The following is a 13,664-nucleotide window of genomic DNA, read 5'->3' as shown; positions in this document are numbered from 1 at the left end:
CCACTAATACATTCCTTTTATAGTTCAGCTCTCACAGCCACTGAAGAACTTTACATTGACCCTAGTGGCAGTGTGCAGAATGGGTTGGAGCAGGAAGGGTATGGGGGAAGGAATGTCTACAGTTCAGGCAGAACTGATGAGGGACTTAGCTAAAGCAGTGGCAACTGGGATGGAAAGGAAGAGAGAGAGACTGTAGATTGCAATGCAGCCTAGCAATGAGGTAGATGCTTGTGTGGATGGAGGAGTGGTAAGTTCTAGGTTTCTGACTTGAACTACTAATGTGGCTATTAACAGAGATGGGGAAGTTTGAGAAGATGAACACATTTTGGGAGGGAGGAAATACTGACTTGCCATAACTAAGGGACCTCCGAGTAAAGCTGCCCACTTTGCAGTTGAAATAGGTGCACATAGCTTGAGAAAGCTCTCGGGGCTAGATTAAAGCTGTGTGAATCATCAGTGTTCCATGCAAAGAGACATGGCTGGATATGGGATGGACTGGGGAAGCTGTGGCATTTGTAGAAAGGAAAGACCCGTTTAGACGTTAGGTGAATTTTATAGATGCCTCCTTTTCTGGGTGAAAGCCTAATCCCTGGCTGTAAAACTACATCTCTGGAAGACTGCTATTGGTACGGTTCTCAATTTGCACTGTTTGTAGCAAAGTCAGACGACTGTTCACCTTTCTTCTTAGGTTTCCATAGCATCTCCTGAAGATCATGTTTTGGAAACCTAAGAAGAAAGAGATTAAAACTGGCGTTATAGATGCTCAATGGAATTTCAGTGGTTGTGGTGACAACTAGCTGAATCAAGTGCAATCCTTTTCCAATATCTTCATCTTTAGTGCTCATACATTACTGTTTTTGTCTTTTGTGTGTAAGGGCCACTTCATTCTGCTTTGTAGTAGAGTTGTTTACTTATTGTATATATTAAGCTGTGAGTTTCTCAGGGGCAGAGACTATGGCTTATACATTTCCACATTCTCTCCAGACCCTCTTGAGAGTTTTCAACAATTGTTTATTTATTCATTCAACATGTATTGACCAAGTATCTACTACATGCAAGGCACTATGCTTTTTCTGAATGATATAGCAATGAGTAGAAGAGATAAAAATGCCTCCCTTCATGGAGCTTATGTTTTAGTGGGCAGAGACAGATGGCAGATGATAAACAAATAAGTAAAATACATAGTGTGTAATTTGGTAATAAGTTCTTTGAAAGACAAGCAGAAAGATGAGATGTACCATTTTCTCGTATTTTTTGATGGGAGGTTGCAAAGGCTGTGAAGCACAAATATGCCTGGTGTTTTCACAAACAGCAACAGGGTTAGTGCAGCTAGGATACATGAGCAAAGGTAGAGTAGGGTACATGCTTCTGAGCAAAGGAGAGACATGATACGACTTAAATTTTAAAGTTTTATTCTGGCTGCAGTGTGGAGGGCAGTAGTGTAAGAAGGAAACCAATTAGGAAACAATTGCAATAATCCAGGAGGGATATGATGGCTTGAACTGATGTGGTAGTGGGAAATTGAACAGATCTGGTTGGATTCTGGATACATATCAAAGGCAAGACCAGCAGGGTTTACTGATGGATTGCGTGTGGGTTGTGAAAGACAGGAGTCAAAAATGACTTCAAGTTCTTTGGCCTGGGGAAACAGAAGAGCATTGTGGCCACTTATTAATATCAATATAAAGAAGACAATGGAAGGATTAGGTTTGGGAAGGGGTAGGAATTAAGAGCTCACTTTTGAACATACTATGTTTGATGTATCTTTTAGACAATCAAGTACAGATATTGAGTGTATAGTTGGATATTCAAAGTTGTGGCTCAGGGTCAAGACCCATGCTGAAGCTATAAACTGAGAAGTTATGGGTATGTAGACAGTATATGAAGCCAGTATACTGGCATGAGATTAGATTGTTGTTGAATCATTGGTAGATACATATATGTGTGTGTGTGTGTATATATACACACACACACACACATATATATGCACATATATATATATTCATATCTGCTGCTTTATCTTTAGGCATGCTCATCTCTCATATTAGTTCAAACCAAACTAGGTGTCTCTATAGATAGTTTGTAGGTTCAGGAGTTAAATAGTTTCTACTACATGTGTGCCTAGAGTAATGCTTAGCGGTGTGGGGGATATAACGAGACGTTAAGACTCACATCCTGCCTTCAAGACCTTAACATTTGATTAGAAAAAGAAGACCTTTACTTATGAAACTTTGTTCATACTACAAAACAATATGAACCATTTAAAACATATATCAGTCAAATGTATAAGCCTCTTTTAAAGAAAATCAGCCTACATCATGCTTTGAAAAGTTAAAAGTCTTTTTTGAATGATTTCTGTGTTCTATGTGCTTGCCATAAATGCAATAGGAATTCCAAAATATGAGATAGTGTACATGATAGAGGAGCCACCATTTGGATGTCTATAGATTTCTTTGAAAACACATATGATGAAGAGCTGAAGAAAAATAAAGGAGTCAATTTCACTGCAAAATAAAATCATAAAGTTAATTGGTTTCTAACTAAATTTTTAAACATTGTATGAAAAGGCCAAGTTGCAAAGTTGCAGCAGTGGACTGAAATGGTGTTGGTAAAATAATGTAAAGAATGAAAATAAGAACATTTTTATAGGACTTGTAACTTTATAGAGGACTTTGACATCTCAGATGACACTTGATCTTCTGAAATCTCTCCATGCTAAGTAGAGCAGTTAATGCCTCTACTGGCCCTAAGACCTTTAGTGGCTCCTAGCTCATCATTCTATGGGGAAACGGGGTTCTTTCGGTGATTTATCATGAAGTTTAAAATTGCTATTTCCAAAACCGATTTAGATCCTGCTGTTCCTGTACCAGTATACTCACCAGAAGTGTTGTTTACATCCTCTCAGTACTATGAAGAACAAAAATTTACCACCACCTAACTCATTAAAAATGCTCTGCAGGCCTGAGGCTCAAAAGCCACAATATGAGCACAAAGAGTTCAGTCCCCCTCAAGGACACTTTATTTCATGAGCTCTCTCACTCAGAATCCTTCCCTTCCTCAGAGCCCCTGTCTTAAATGTAATATTAAACCAGAGGCAAGAATGTGTTCTTTCTGAATGTAGTTCTCTTACCAGTTTTCACTTCAAATGTGGGATGTGCTGGGTTAATCTTTGTATTCCTCACCACTTTCAAATCCGATAACATTTTTTAATCTAACCACTGATTTTAACATTAAAAACAGACACACCACAGAACAACGTTGTGCTCTATTTGAATTCCAATACAAATATTTTTGAAGGCTGTCTCTCTTTTACCTTGAGTATTTTCTGATGCTGCAACCTCCAGCTTAATCCTTAATGCTTGACAATGTATGCATGTAACACAGAGTGTTATTATTGCCTGCGGCTAGCTTCATGTCATCTAGTTTGTCTTTTACTTCTCTCCTTTGATAGTATTATCAGGACCAATCGTTAATCTGCCAGACGCATTTCCTCACAAAAGATAAATCTAAGAAGGCTTGTGTTTTTCCCTTTCTCTTCCAGGACTGCTTGCATTAAAGGACTTCCTCATCCTTTTTTCATGAAACTGAGCTTGCTTAATCAGAGATGGAGCAAACTGACTGCAAACCCTACCAGCCTCTATCAAAAGTCAAGCATGAAATGGATCTAGCTTACACCAGTTCTTCTGATGAGAGTGAAGATGGAAGAAAACCAAGACAGTCATACAACTCCAGGGAAACCCTGCACGACTATAACCAGGAGCTGAGGATGAATTACAATAGCCAGAGTAGAAAGAAGAAAGAAGTAGAAAAATCTACTCAAGGTATGTTTTTGTTGGATCTTTATAACTAATATTATTTCTCATTAGAGAATGCTTGTGTGCATAAACTTTTGTTTCAAAAATAAATTTGCTAATGTTAACTGGTTAATAATTCGCATGGCTTATATATGCTCGGAGAATCTATTTCATATGCCAACCCAAATGAGGTTGTAGGTTACATGTGCTTTTTACGGATTATGCATGAATTTGGATGCTGCAGTCCTCTTATCAGAACATTCAAAATTTGTCTAATCCTACAAATAGCCATTTATACACTGAAGGATAAATAATTTATAGCAAGATGAAAAGTAAACAACTAAGTGCTTTTCAAGCCATTGCTTATATGGGACAAAAGTCTCAAATAAACATTTGGCTGCTGACAAAGCTAGCAGGTTAGTGGAGACCACCAAACAGGGTTCCAGAAAGTCTATTACCAGAATGTAGAAACATTGTGCAGCTGAGACTGAAAGGAAAGTAACAATTTTTTAGAACCCTTCCTACAATAGCCATATTTTGGAGCATATTCTTTGGGCAGCCTTAGTTTCTTAATTATGGATTGACAAGACAGTTTCTAACAAAAAAACTAGTAGAAATATGATTTCCTGTTCCAACTGATAGATAAACTGTGTTAGACACTATTTTAATGATGCAGAAGATACTGACATTGGCACAAGGTTTTTTGTTTTTTTGTTTTGTTTTGTTCTGTTTTGTCTTGTTTTGAGACAGAGTCTCACTCCGTTGCCCAGTCTGGAGTGCAATGGTGCAAACTCGGCTTACTGCAACTTCCACCTCCCGAGTTCAAGCGATTCTCCTGCCTCAGCCACCTGAGTAGCTGGGTGCGCCCCACCATGCTCAGCTACATTTTGTATTTTTAATAGAGATGGAGTTTCACCATGTTGGTCAGGCTGGTCTCAAACTCCTGACCTCGTGATCCACCCGCCTCAGCCTCCGAATGTGCTGGGATTATAGGCATGAGCCACCGCGCCTGGATGGCACAAGTTATCTTTTGTTATGAATAAGTTAATGCTGAGAAAAAAAAGCAATAGACTTAATTTTCTAGGTCCTCCAAGTATGGACTTGACTAACAACATCAGCAAAACTTGAGAATTTTTTTAGAATGTAAATTCTCCAGCCCCACTCTAGACATACTGAGTCAGAAACCCTGGGAGTGGGACCCATTTGTGGTTTAATAAACCCCCAGGGGATTCTGATTCCTGCTCAAGATTAAAGATTACTGCTTGAACCCCAAAATATTTTACTCAGATGGCTTCAATGATCACATCTATTTGAGTGACTTTCAAATATTTCTCTTCAGACCTAACCTCCTTCCTAAACTCTAGTCCTAAATTTTCAGTTAACCTCCCTGGCATTTCCAAACGAATAATACACTGACACCTCTAAACCAATCTTTCTAAAGTAGAAGCAATCATCTTAACATTCCTAATCCCATTCATTTCCCTTGTATCACCTACATCTGTTAATGATGCTCCCATTCACCCAGTCAACCACACATACTTACTGTATCTAATCAGTTTCTTCATCCAGCAGAGTTAATCTCTACATGTCTCAAATCCGTTTTCTTCTCTCCATTCTCATGATCATTGCTCTCATTATATCTAACCTAGATTGCTATTTCTTTCTTAACTGGTCTACCAGGATCTCACCCCATCCCTTTTCAATCCCTTTGCTGTGTTGTTACATCTTTCTTGGTATACAATTCGCTGCTATCTCTCTTTATGCATATTCAACTGTCTTTCAAGGCCTAGCTTACAAACATCCTTTCCCACTAAATCCTTGCCTCACCATCACCCCCAACATCATCACTGTTTCACTGTGTAGGTGATATTCCTCTGTGAACTTTGAGAATACATTCTTTTTACCTTTTTTTTTTTTTTTTTTTTTTTTTCTTTGACAGAGTCTCACTCTGTTGCCCAGGCTGGATTGCAGTAGCATGATCTTGGCTCACTGCAACCTCTGCCTCCTAGGCTCAAGTGATTCTCATGCCTCAGCCTCCTGAGTAGCTGGGATTTCAGGTACGCGCCACCATGCCTGGCTAATGTTTTTGTATTTTTAGTAGAGATGGGGTTTCACCATATTGGCCAGGCTGTTCTCAAACTTCTGGCCTCATGTGATCTGCCCACCTCGGCCTCCCAAAGTGCTGGGATTACAGGTGTAAGCCACCACGCCCGGCCTCTTTTTAACCTCTTCTTATGGTTGTATATATTTCCCTAGACTGTATACTCAGTGAAGATGGGGATCAAGACATCTCTATTTTCCATAAAACTTTGCGTATAATATATACTTTATAATTGTTTCATTTAAGGAATTAGTTGCTATCAACTGAAATGTAAGTGCTTATCATGCATTGAAAACTACTCTTTAAATATTGCCATGTCAAATGCAGTTATCACAAATGAAAATTACAGTACTCTAATTAGTACTGGAATCTACATTGTAAAAACAACCTTAAATTGAGCCAAAATTTAAGATATTCATTCTAACACTTAAATATACATTAAATATTTGTGATGTTAACTATATTACTCAGTTTCATCCCTTAACATAATTGGTAAAAGTTTTACATCTTTCTTTTCAAGGAATTCATTTTAATATTTCCTATTTTTTTCAGTTAATAGCATGTAAATTTGTTCTAAAATAATTTTCTTCTTCTGCCTGACAATTGGGAAATGATTTCCTATGGAAATGTTTTTGGCTTTAGGAAATGCCTAATTCTCATTAAAATACTTATCTGTAAGTTTATCTTTACAGAAGATGAATTTGCAATTGTGATTTATGGGTTGTGTGTTTAGGATGTAGAGTGGTTGACCTAATATATTGTGGGTAGAAATAAGAATGCATTCTGGTGACAGTTCTAAAAACATAAGCAATTTTATGCTGAGTCAGTATAAAGAGTTGGTCAGCCTCAGATTTTGTCTCTGTGCAGTTTCATCAAAAGGAATTTGGGGTGAGGGGAGTTTGTCTCCATGATGTCATTCTAACTTCCTTTCAATGGATTGTTTTTATTCAATAAGCTTTTATTTACCAATTAATATGTGTCAGACCTTGAAGCCAATGCTGAGGATGGAGAGTACTGCTTGCAGGAAACTTATAATGCAGTGGAGAAAATAGACACTCAAAACACGTTATTGCAATTAAATGTATGAAGTGCTTTTACAGATTAAAAAAAAAAGGTGCTGTGGAAGTACACAGAATGAAACAATTAACTTCTTTAGGGGAATCAGAGTACATAGAAAGGTGATATTTGATTGATCTAACTTAAAATTTGAATAAAAGTTTACCAGAAGGACATTCCTAGAAAGCAGATAAGCAAGTGCAAAGTATAAAGCTCTGAAGAAGGCCTGTAATGGTGAAACATTCAATATGACTAGAGCAAGGTATGTTGGAGCCAGATTGTGAAGTCTCGCATGCCCAATTTAGGAGTTTTTTAAAATTTCCTTTAAGCATTGAAAAAGAAAGCTTTCAGTTAGTGGAGAATTTCATGATGAATTGTAATTTTTCGGATAAGAAGTGTATACAGGCGAATTGTAGAACTGTAGGCAGCAGTGTAGAAGATTGATTGCAACTGGAAATAATGGGATGCAGGGAGAAAAATCTATGAGGCCACTGAATGAGGCCAGAGCTAAGAATCGCGTTAGAGGTCCAAACAATGTCTGTGGAGATGAAGAGACACACTCAAGAGATATAAGTGTGTTCAAATTGATAGAACCTCATAATTGATTACCGGTTGAGGTTGAAAGAAATAACAGAGTCAAGGATGACTCTAAAGTTTTAAGTTTGGGAAACTGAGAGAATAGTAATTAATTTACCAAGAGAAGGAACACAGCAGGAGGAGCAGGTTTGGAAGGGAAGAAGATGAGTTTCTTTTCAGACATGTTAAGTTTAAGATGCTGGTATGACATCCAGGTAGCTTTTCCCATCAGCAATTGGAAATGTGTGTCTAGGATTCAGAACAGATCTGGGCTGTCGTTATAAGTAGATTTGAGCTCATCATCAGTGTCTCAGAATAGAGATACTGGGGGATGGATGAGATTACCCAGGGAGAGTGTGTAGAAGGTTGAGACTAGAAAAAGACCAAGGACAAAAACCTGAATCTATCATCCATGAACTGACATAAACACATTTTGAACCAATTTATATTTTTAGCCAGCACCATCCTTCAGTGCACTGACTTATATAAAATAAAGTATACAGATCCGGGAGCTAAAAGTCTGGAAACAGTACCTCATCTGCCACTGACTGCCAATCGGTAGAGACACCTAGGAGGGAAAATATGTACCCCTTTGAAGGAGAAATGACTTGTCCTATGTTAGGCAAAATGACGGGCCTAATTATCATCTTTTTTGTAAGACCTGGAATCCTCTTTATTGTCTTAGTCCATGTATTACTACCTGTGAGTCAGAAAAAAATGCTTTTAATTTTTGCAAATGTATGTCAGTGGTTGAATCTTGCATCAACCAAGGTGAAGTTGAGCCTAACCCATTATTTTAAAGGAATAAGATCTCAAAAAATTATTGAATTTTAGATCAGGAAGGAGGAATGCAAGCAAAATGTTGATTGGCACCTGCTATGGTGCCAGGTATGGTGCTAGATGCCTTTTAAGTTTACTAGCTATGTAAACTTAAGCAAGATACTTCAGCTCTGAATCTGTTTTTTCTTCTGCAAAATTGACTTCATCATCATCACCATCATCACAATAATAATGATAAATTTGGAATTGTACCTATTCTATTCTAGCACTCTGCAAGGTACTTTACATTTGTTCCTCATAAACACCTGATGCATGAGGTATGCGCTATTATCCCCAGTTTACAGATGAGATAACTAAGACTTGGAGAGACATAACTTGCCAGAGGTTGCACAGCTAAAGGAGAGGTGAGAGTTAGAATCAGAAATCAAGTCTATGGCTCTAAAGCCCCCATTCTTCACTATACCACACTATCTTCCATAGCTATGTCAGGAAGTTGTGATAAGTATTGATTGCCATCAGGAGAGTGATGATCTTTAGGAGTTCAAAAAATGTTTAGTTTCCCTTCGTTTTCTTCAATAACCTTGTCAGCCTCCAGTGACCAAGCGTTTATAAGGAGGTTAAACGCCTTTTCATTCTGATTATCATTAGAAAAGGACAGATGATATGCTATATAATTTACCATGAAATATTCCTGAGTCTGGTTATTTCTACTTTTTAGGGAAGTTAATGTTTTATCCAGTTGAAGACTTGTTTTGAGAAGTATTAATAAGAGAAACTTATACCATCTGAAGATATGTTCATATTATCTTTATTTTCCAAAGCAACAGCACCCTACTCCATGTATATGTGGAATGCTGGACTCTAAAACTGAATTTCTTATTTTTCAAAAGCTTTTGAATTAAGGGATGGACACTAATATAATATTATTCACAATTCTTTGCTAACAGGATGTATGAGCCCTAGGCAGACTTATTTCATATGATTTTTGGCAGGTTGAATAGCAGGGAAAGATTTCCTAGAGGCACACAGGCTAGCTATTGTTCGTTCCCAAGCAGCCTCACATCCAAGGGAGGCATCAATTAACTAAGAAATTAGTATTTAAAATGAAAATATAAATGCATGGATCTATATATACCAAGGGTAATAATTTTAGTTATGTGAATTGACCAATAATTTTATATAGATAAGATTAGTTTTTGAATATCCCCATTTTACTGCAAAGTAATTATGAATGAGAAGTCATCCATGCATAAAAAGGAAGTATGTTGAGGACTTGATACAAGTCTCACAAGATCATAGACTCCTAAGGTATTACAGATGACACAAACATTTCATTTCTGCCTTCTAAATCTGTTCTTTTGATGCTTCTTTTTCTCCGAATAGCATTTTTGTTTGGTTGGTTGGTTGGTTGCTTTTCTCTTCAAGATTACAACCTAAACCTATATCTCACATTATTACCATCTGGTGGAAAAAAATTTAAACTGCCTTTTTTTTTGAGATGGAGTTTTGTCACCCAGGCTGGAGTGCAGTGGCATGATCTCAGCTCACTGCAACCTCCACCTCCCAGATTCAAGCGATTCTCCTGCCTCAGCCTCCTGAGTGGCTGAGATTACAGGCGTGTGCCACCACACCTTGCTAATTTTTGTATTTTTAATAAGTATGAAGTTTCACCATTTTGGCCAGGCTAGTCTCGAACTCCTGACCTCAAGTGAACCGCCCAACTCGGCCTCCCAAAGTGCTGGGATTAAGGCGTGAGCCACCATGCCCAGCCCAAACTGCCAATTTTTGTTTGCCAAGATTATATGGAAGCAAAGTTTATCTGTCATCCATTCATCCATCCATCCATCTATCTATCCATTCATCCATCCATCTATTCATCCGTCCATTCGTTCATTTATACACTTATGCATCAACATTCATTTAATGTAAACTATGTACCAGGTACTGTGCTAGGTAAATGAAGTTAATCTTGAAATAAATGTACCCTGGTGATTAAGATTTTCTCTCTTTTTGCCCCAGTATGATAAGCCACTTCATCCCACAGCAGAAAATGCTTAAGCAGCACTGCCACCTGTGCAGTCTTTGCCCTCAAAATTTGAAAAGTGCATTTCTCTATTCTTATATCAAGCATTTAGCAGTAGTTTAAATGATTGTCTGCTTATATGTAGACAATTTAGATATCAGTTCCTACAAAATCCTTGAAAGAACTCTTAATCTCAGGATCTGTATTTACATGACAAAGATCACAGATGGCAGGTGTAATACTAACGTAGCAAAACCTATAAAATGAAAATTTTAGCAGAATTTGATCACATTTAATGAATATCTCTGCTGTGAGCATGCTATGATTCTAGTTGTCACAAGTTTCTAGCATAAAATCTATAATGACTGCTCTGAAAGAACTTAGACTACAAGAGAAATTAGCCAAATTATTTAACAATAACTCCAACTGGCTCATGTCTTTCAACTAGTAACATTTGTTCATGAAAATTCATTCAATAAGTATTTACTTACACAGCATCTAAAACTGGAATGGAATATCCATGACACTTGTGCCACTGCTCCCTCTATTTGTCCCGTGGAAGACATCCCTAATTAATCATGATGCTCTTTCCCCTGTTGAGACCAGCTTCATTCAGCCTCACATCCCTTTCAAAACGGCATTTCACACAAGCATTGTCAATCAATTAGAGTTGAAAAGGGACAAAACCTATTTCTAGACTTTGGTCTGCTTATCTGTGCAAAGTTCTTTGTTAAACTCTGAAGATTATAGGTGAGGAAGAAGCAATCTTTGCCCTCAAAAAATTCATAGCACAGTTGGGAAGGTACATGTCAATCAGCAATAGTGATGCAATGTGATTGGTGTCATAATAGTGGTATATGTAAAGTATCATGGAAGTCTAGAAGCTAGAACCATGCCATGTATTCTGCCTAGGGCATGGCAACATTGATTATGAGAGAAATATGTAACATTTATTCAGCAACAGACCAGAAGTAAGGCACTTTAAATGGATTATGTTATTTAATCTTCCCAGCAATGATATAAGGTTGGGATCATTATTATACCCATTTTACAATGAATAAAATAAGCACAGAGATGCTAAGTAACTTGCCCAATATTACAGAGGTGGTAAGTGATAGAACTAGCATTGGAACCCAGGCAGTCTGAAATTAGAGCCTACTGTCATAGCTACTATAGACAGATAACTGTAAATTTAGATCAATTTAAAGAAATGGTGTCAGTGTGTGTGTGTGTGTGTGTGTGTGTTGTATGTGTTTATGCATGTATTTGGAGACATGTAATATTGCTAAAATGTCCGTATTACCCAAAGTGATCAATAGATTCAATGTAATCCCTATCAAAATCCCAATGCCATTTTTCTCAGAAATAGAAATAGGTGGTTCTAGTCTATGAAACTACGGGAGTAGAAGAGATGACCAGTGAAAATACATACTATCAGAAATAATGAGAGCCAATTATGATACCCTGAGAAGCACTGAATTTAAAATAGTGGGCAGAAGCAACGAAGTGGTCTTGATATGTCATAGAAGAACGAAGAAGAATGAGTATCACATAAGCCAAAGGAGAAGACTTTTCAGCAGGAAGATGTGACTAATATTATCAAATAAAGACAGTAAAACAGGCAGTTTAGAAGGTCATTGCTGACTTTAGACTAGAGATTGTCCACTTTGACTGGACATTAAAATCATCTGGGGAGTTTTACAAACCTCAGTTCCAAGACTGTTCCCCAGACCAATTAAATCAGAATTTCCAGTTGGTGGAACTCAGGCATTTAAAAAAAAATCTCCTCAGGGGATGTCAGTGTGCATCCAAGCAGTTTCAATAATATTAGAGAAAGATGTCAACTCACAAGGATTTGAAGGGTGAGTGCAAGTGACTGTAGACGTATTTAGTGCCATAAGGCTCAATTGGAGAATATTTCTGGATCTCAGTTGGAAGGAAAGGCTTTGAAAGGGGAATGTTCACTGCATCCTCTAAGACAGGAAGTAAATTACAAAATGTGGTGGCGAGAAGTTAAAGTAGTTTATGACTTGATGGTCTCACCCAAGAAAAATAAGAGACAAAGTTATGTTCTGAAAGTGTCAATCAAGTCAAAGGCTTCAGATGAGTAGTGAGAGAAGTTTTTGATGAGGCCAAAACAGAATTGCACATGCCTATCTAGAGCTCAGGTGAGGTGGAACTATAGATGGAGATGTGGGAACATTAATGACAATAAATATTGTTGACCACTATGTGCCAAGTACTCTGCTAACTGAACTTGCATATGTTTTTTATTTAGTCCTTATTGCAACCCTATGATGTAAAGATAATTATCATGGTGGTGGAAGACAACCAAGCAGTAAACTGCCCCTGTATTTCACCCTCCCTTGCCATTATATCATCTTGATTTACTACTGTCACCATCAACTAGGAAGTTTTCCACTTAGTGCCAAAATCACAGATGGTCTGGGTTTTGTTTCTAACAAGAGAGGTAATATTTCCTTATATAAACATTTATACAACACATTCCTTCATATAAATGATTTTACAAAATTTGCTGATGAGTGTGAATGTATATATTGTACAGGTAAGTCTGGAACCCAGTATTGGAGAAGGGAAAGGAGCCAGAAAAGTGGATAAATGGAGGAGGGAGGTTTATAGTGGTGCAGTGTAGATGTTGCCCCTTCAAGCATCTTTTTGAAGGTCATCATTTCTGTAAAACTCCCTCTTTCCCCTTCATCAGTTAGCTAGGAGTGTAGGTAACCACAGTCAGTGACAGTCTATCACTTCCTAGATACCAATTTATTACCAAATGGCAGGAGTCACCTAGTAGGGCTAAATTTGATTTAAATAATTTGCTATATATATATTCTTAAATTAACTTTATGAAACAATATACAATTATAGCTAACTACATACATATTACACAAATGTAATTTTACCTTTGACCGTCACATCTCTTGGTGGATATTCTTTAGCTAAGAATAGCTAGGTCAGTTTCAAAATTATTTTGTCTTGCTGCTTCTGAGGCTACATGACTTTTTGGTCTCAGTCTGAAAATAGCTCTTGTCTCTGCACATTCATTCTCTTTCTATGGTCTATCTCTGAGCCCACTTTGCCCAATGCTGTATTCAACCCTTTAATGCTTCTTCCTAAATCTAGATTAAAAACTGTACCATAGTATGAGAATTGATTCTAGTGTTTTCTTCTTAAATAACTCTTTACCAAATGGAATTGTGTATTTCTTTTGAGGATCTACATAATAGCAGAAGGCAAAGACTGACTCCCTGGCTAAGTGTCACATAGATGACTGTCCCCTGAGAAACAAAGCAACTGGTTTTAGGGGGGTACATAA

General features: G+C 37.5%; 1 protein-coding gene across 3 annotated transcripts in view; it reads left to right on the top strand.

Annotated features, from left to right (window-relative positions):
- Positions 1–3,541: 3,541 nt before the first annotated feature.
- TENM1 (teneurin transmembrane protein 1) overlaps positions 3,542–13,664 on the top strand; it is a 657,629-nt gene continuing 647,506 nt past the window's right edge. For all 3 annotated transcript variants that reach the window (XM_030934095.1, XM_030934096.1, XM_030934094.1), the window contains exon 1: positions 3,542–3,821. In XM_030934095.1, the coding sequence (XP_030789955.1) occupies positions 3,605–3,821 (217 nt within the window). In that variant the 5' untranslated portion in view covers positions 3,542–3,604. The remainder of the gene's footprint in view (positions 3,822–13,664) is intronic.

The sequence above is a fragment of the Rhinopithecus roxellana genome, chromosome 7 (genome assembly GCF_007565055.1).
Source record: "Rhinopithecus roxellana isolate Shanxi Qingling chromosome 7, ASM756505v1, whole genome shotgun sequence".
Classification (NCBI taxonomy): domain Eukaryota; kingdom Metazoa; phylum Chordata; class Mammalia; order Primates; family Cercopithecidae; genus Rhinopithecus; species Rhinopithecus roxellana.
This window is presented reverse-complemented; position numbering and strand designations above follow the sequence as displayed.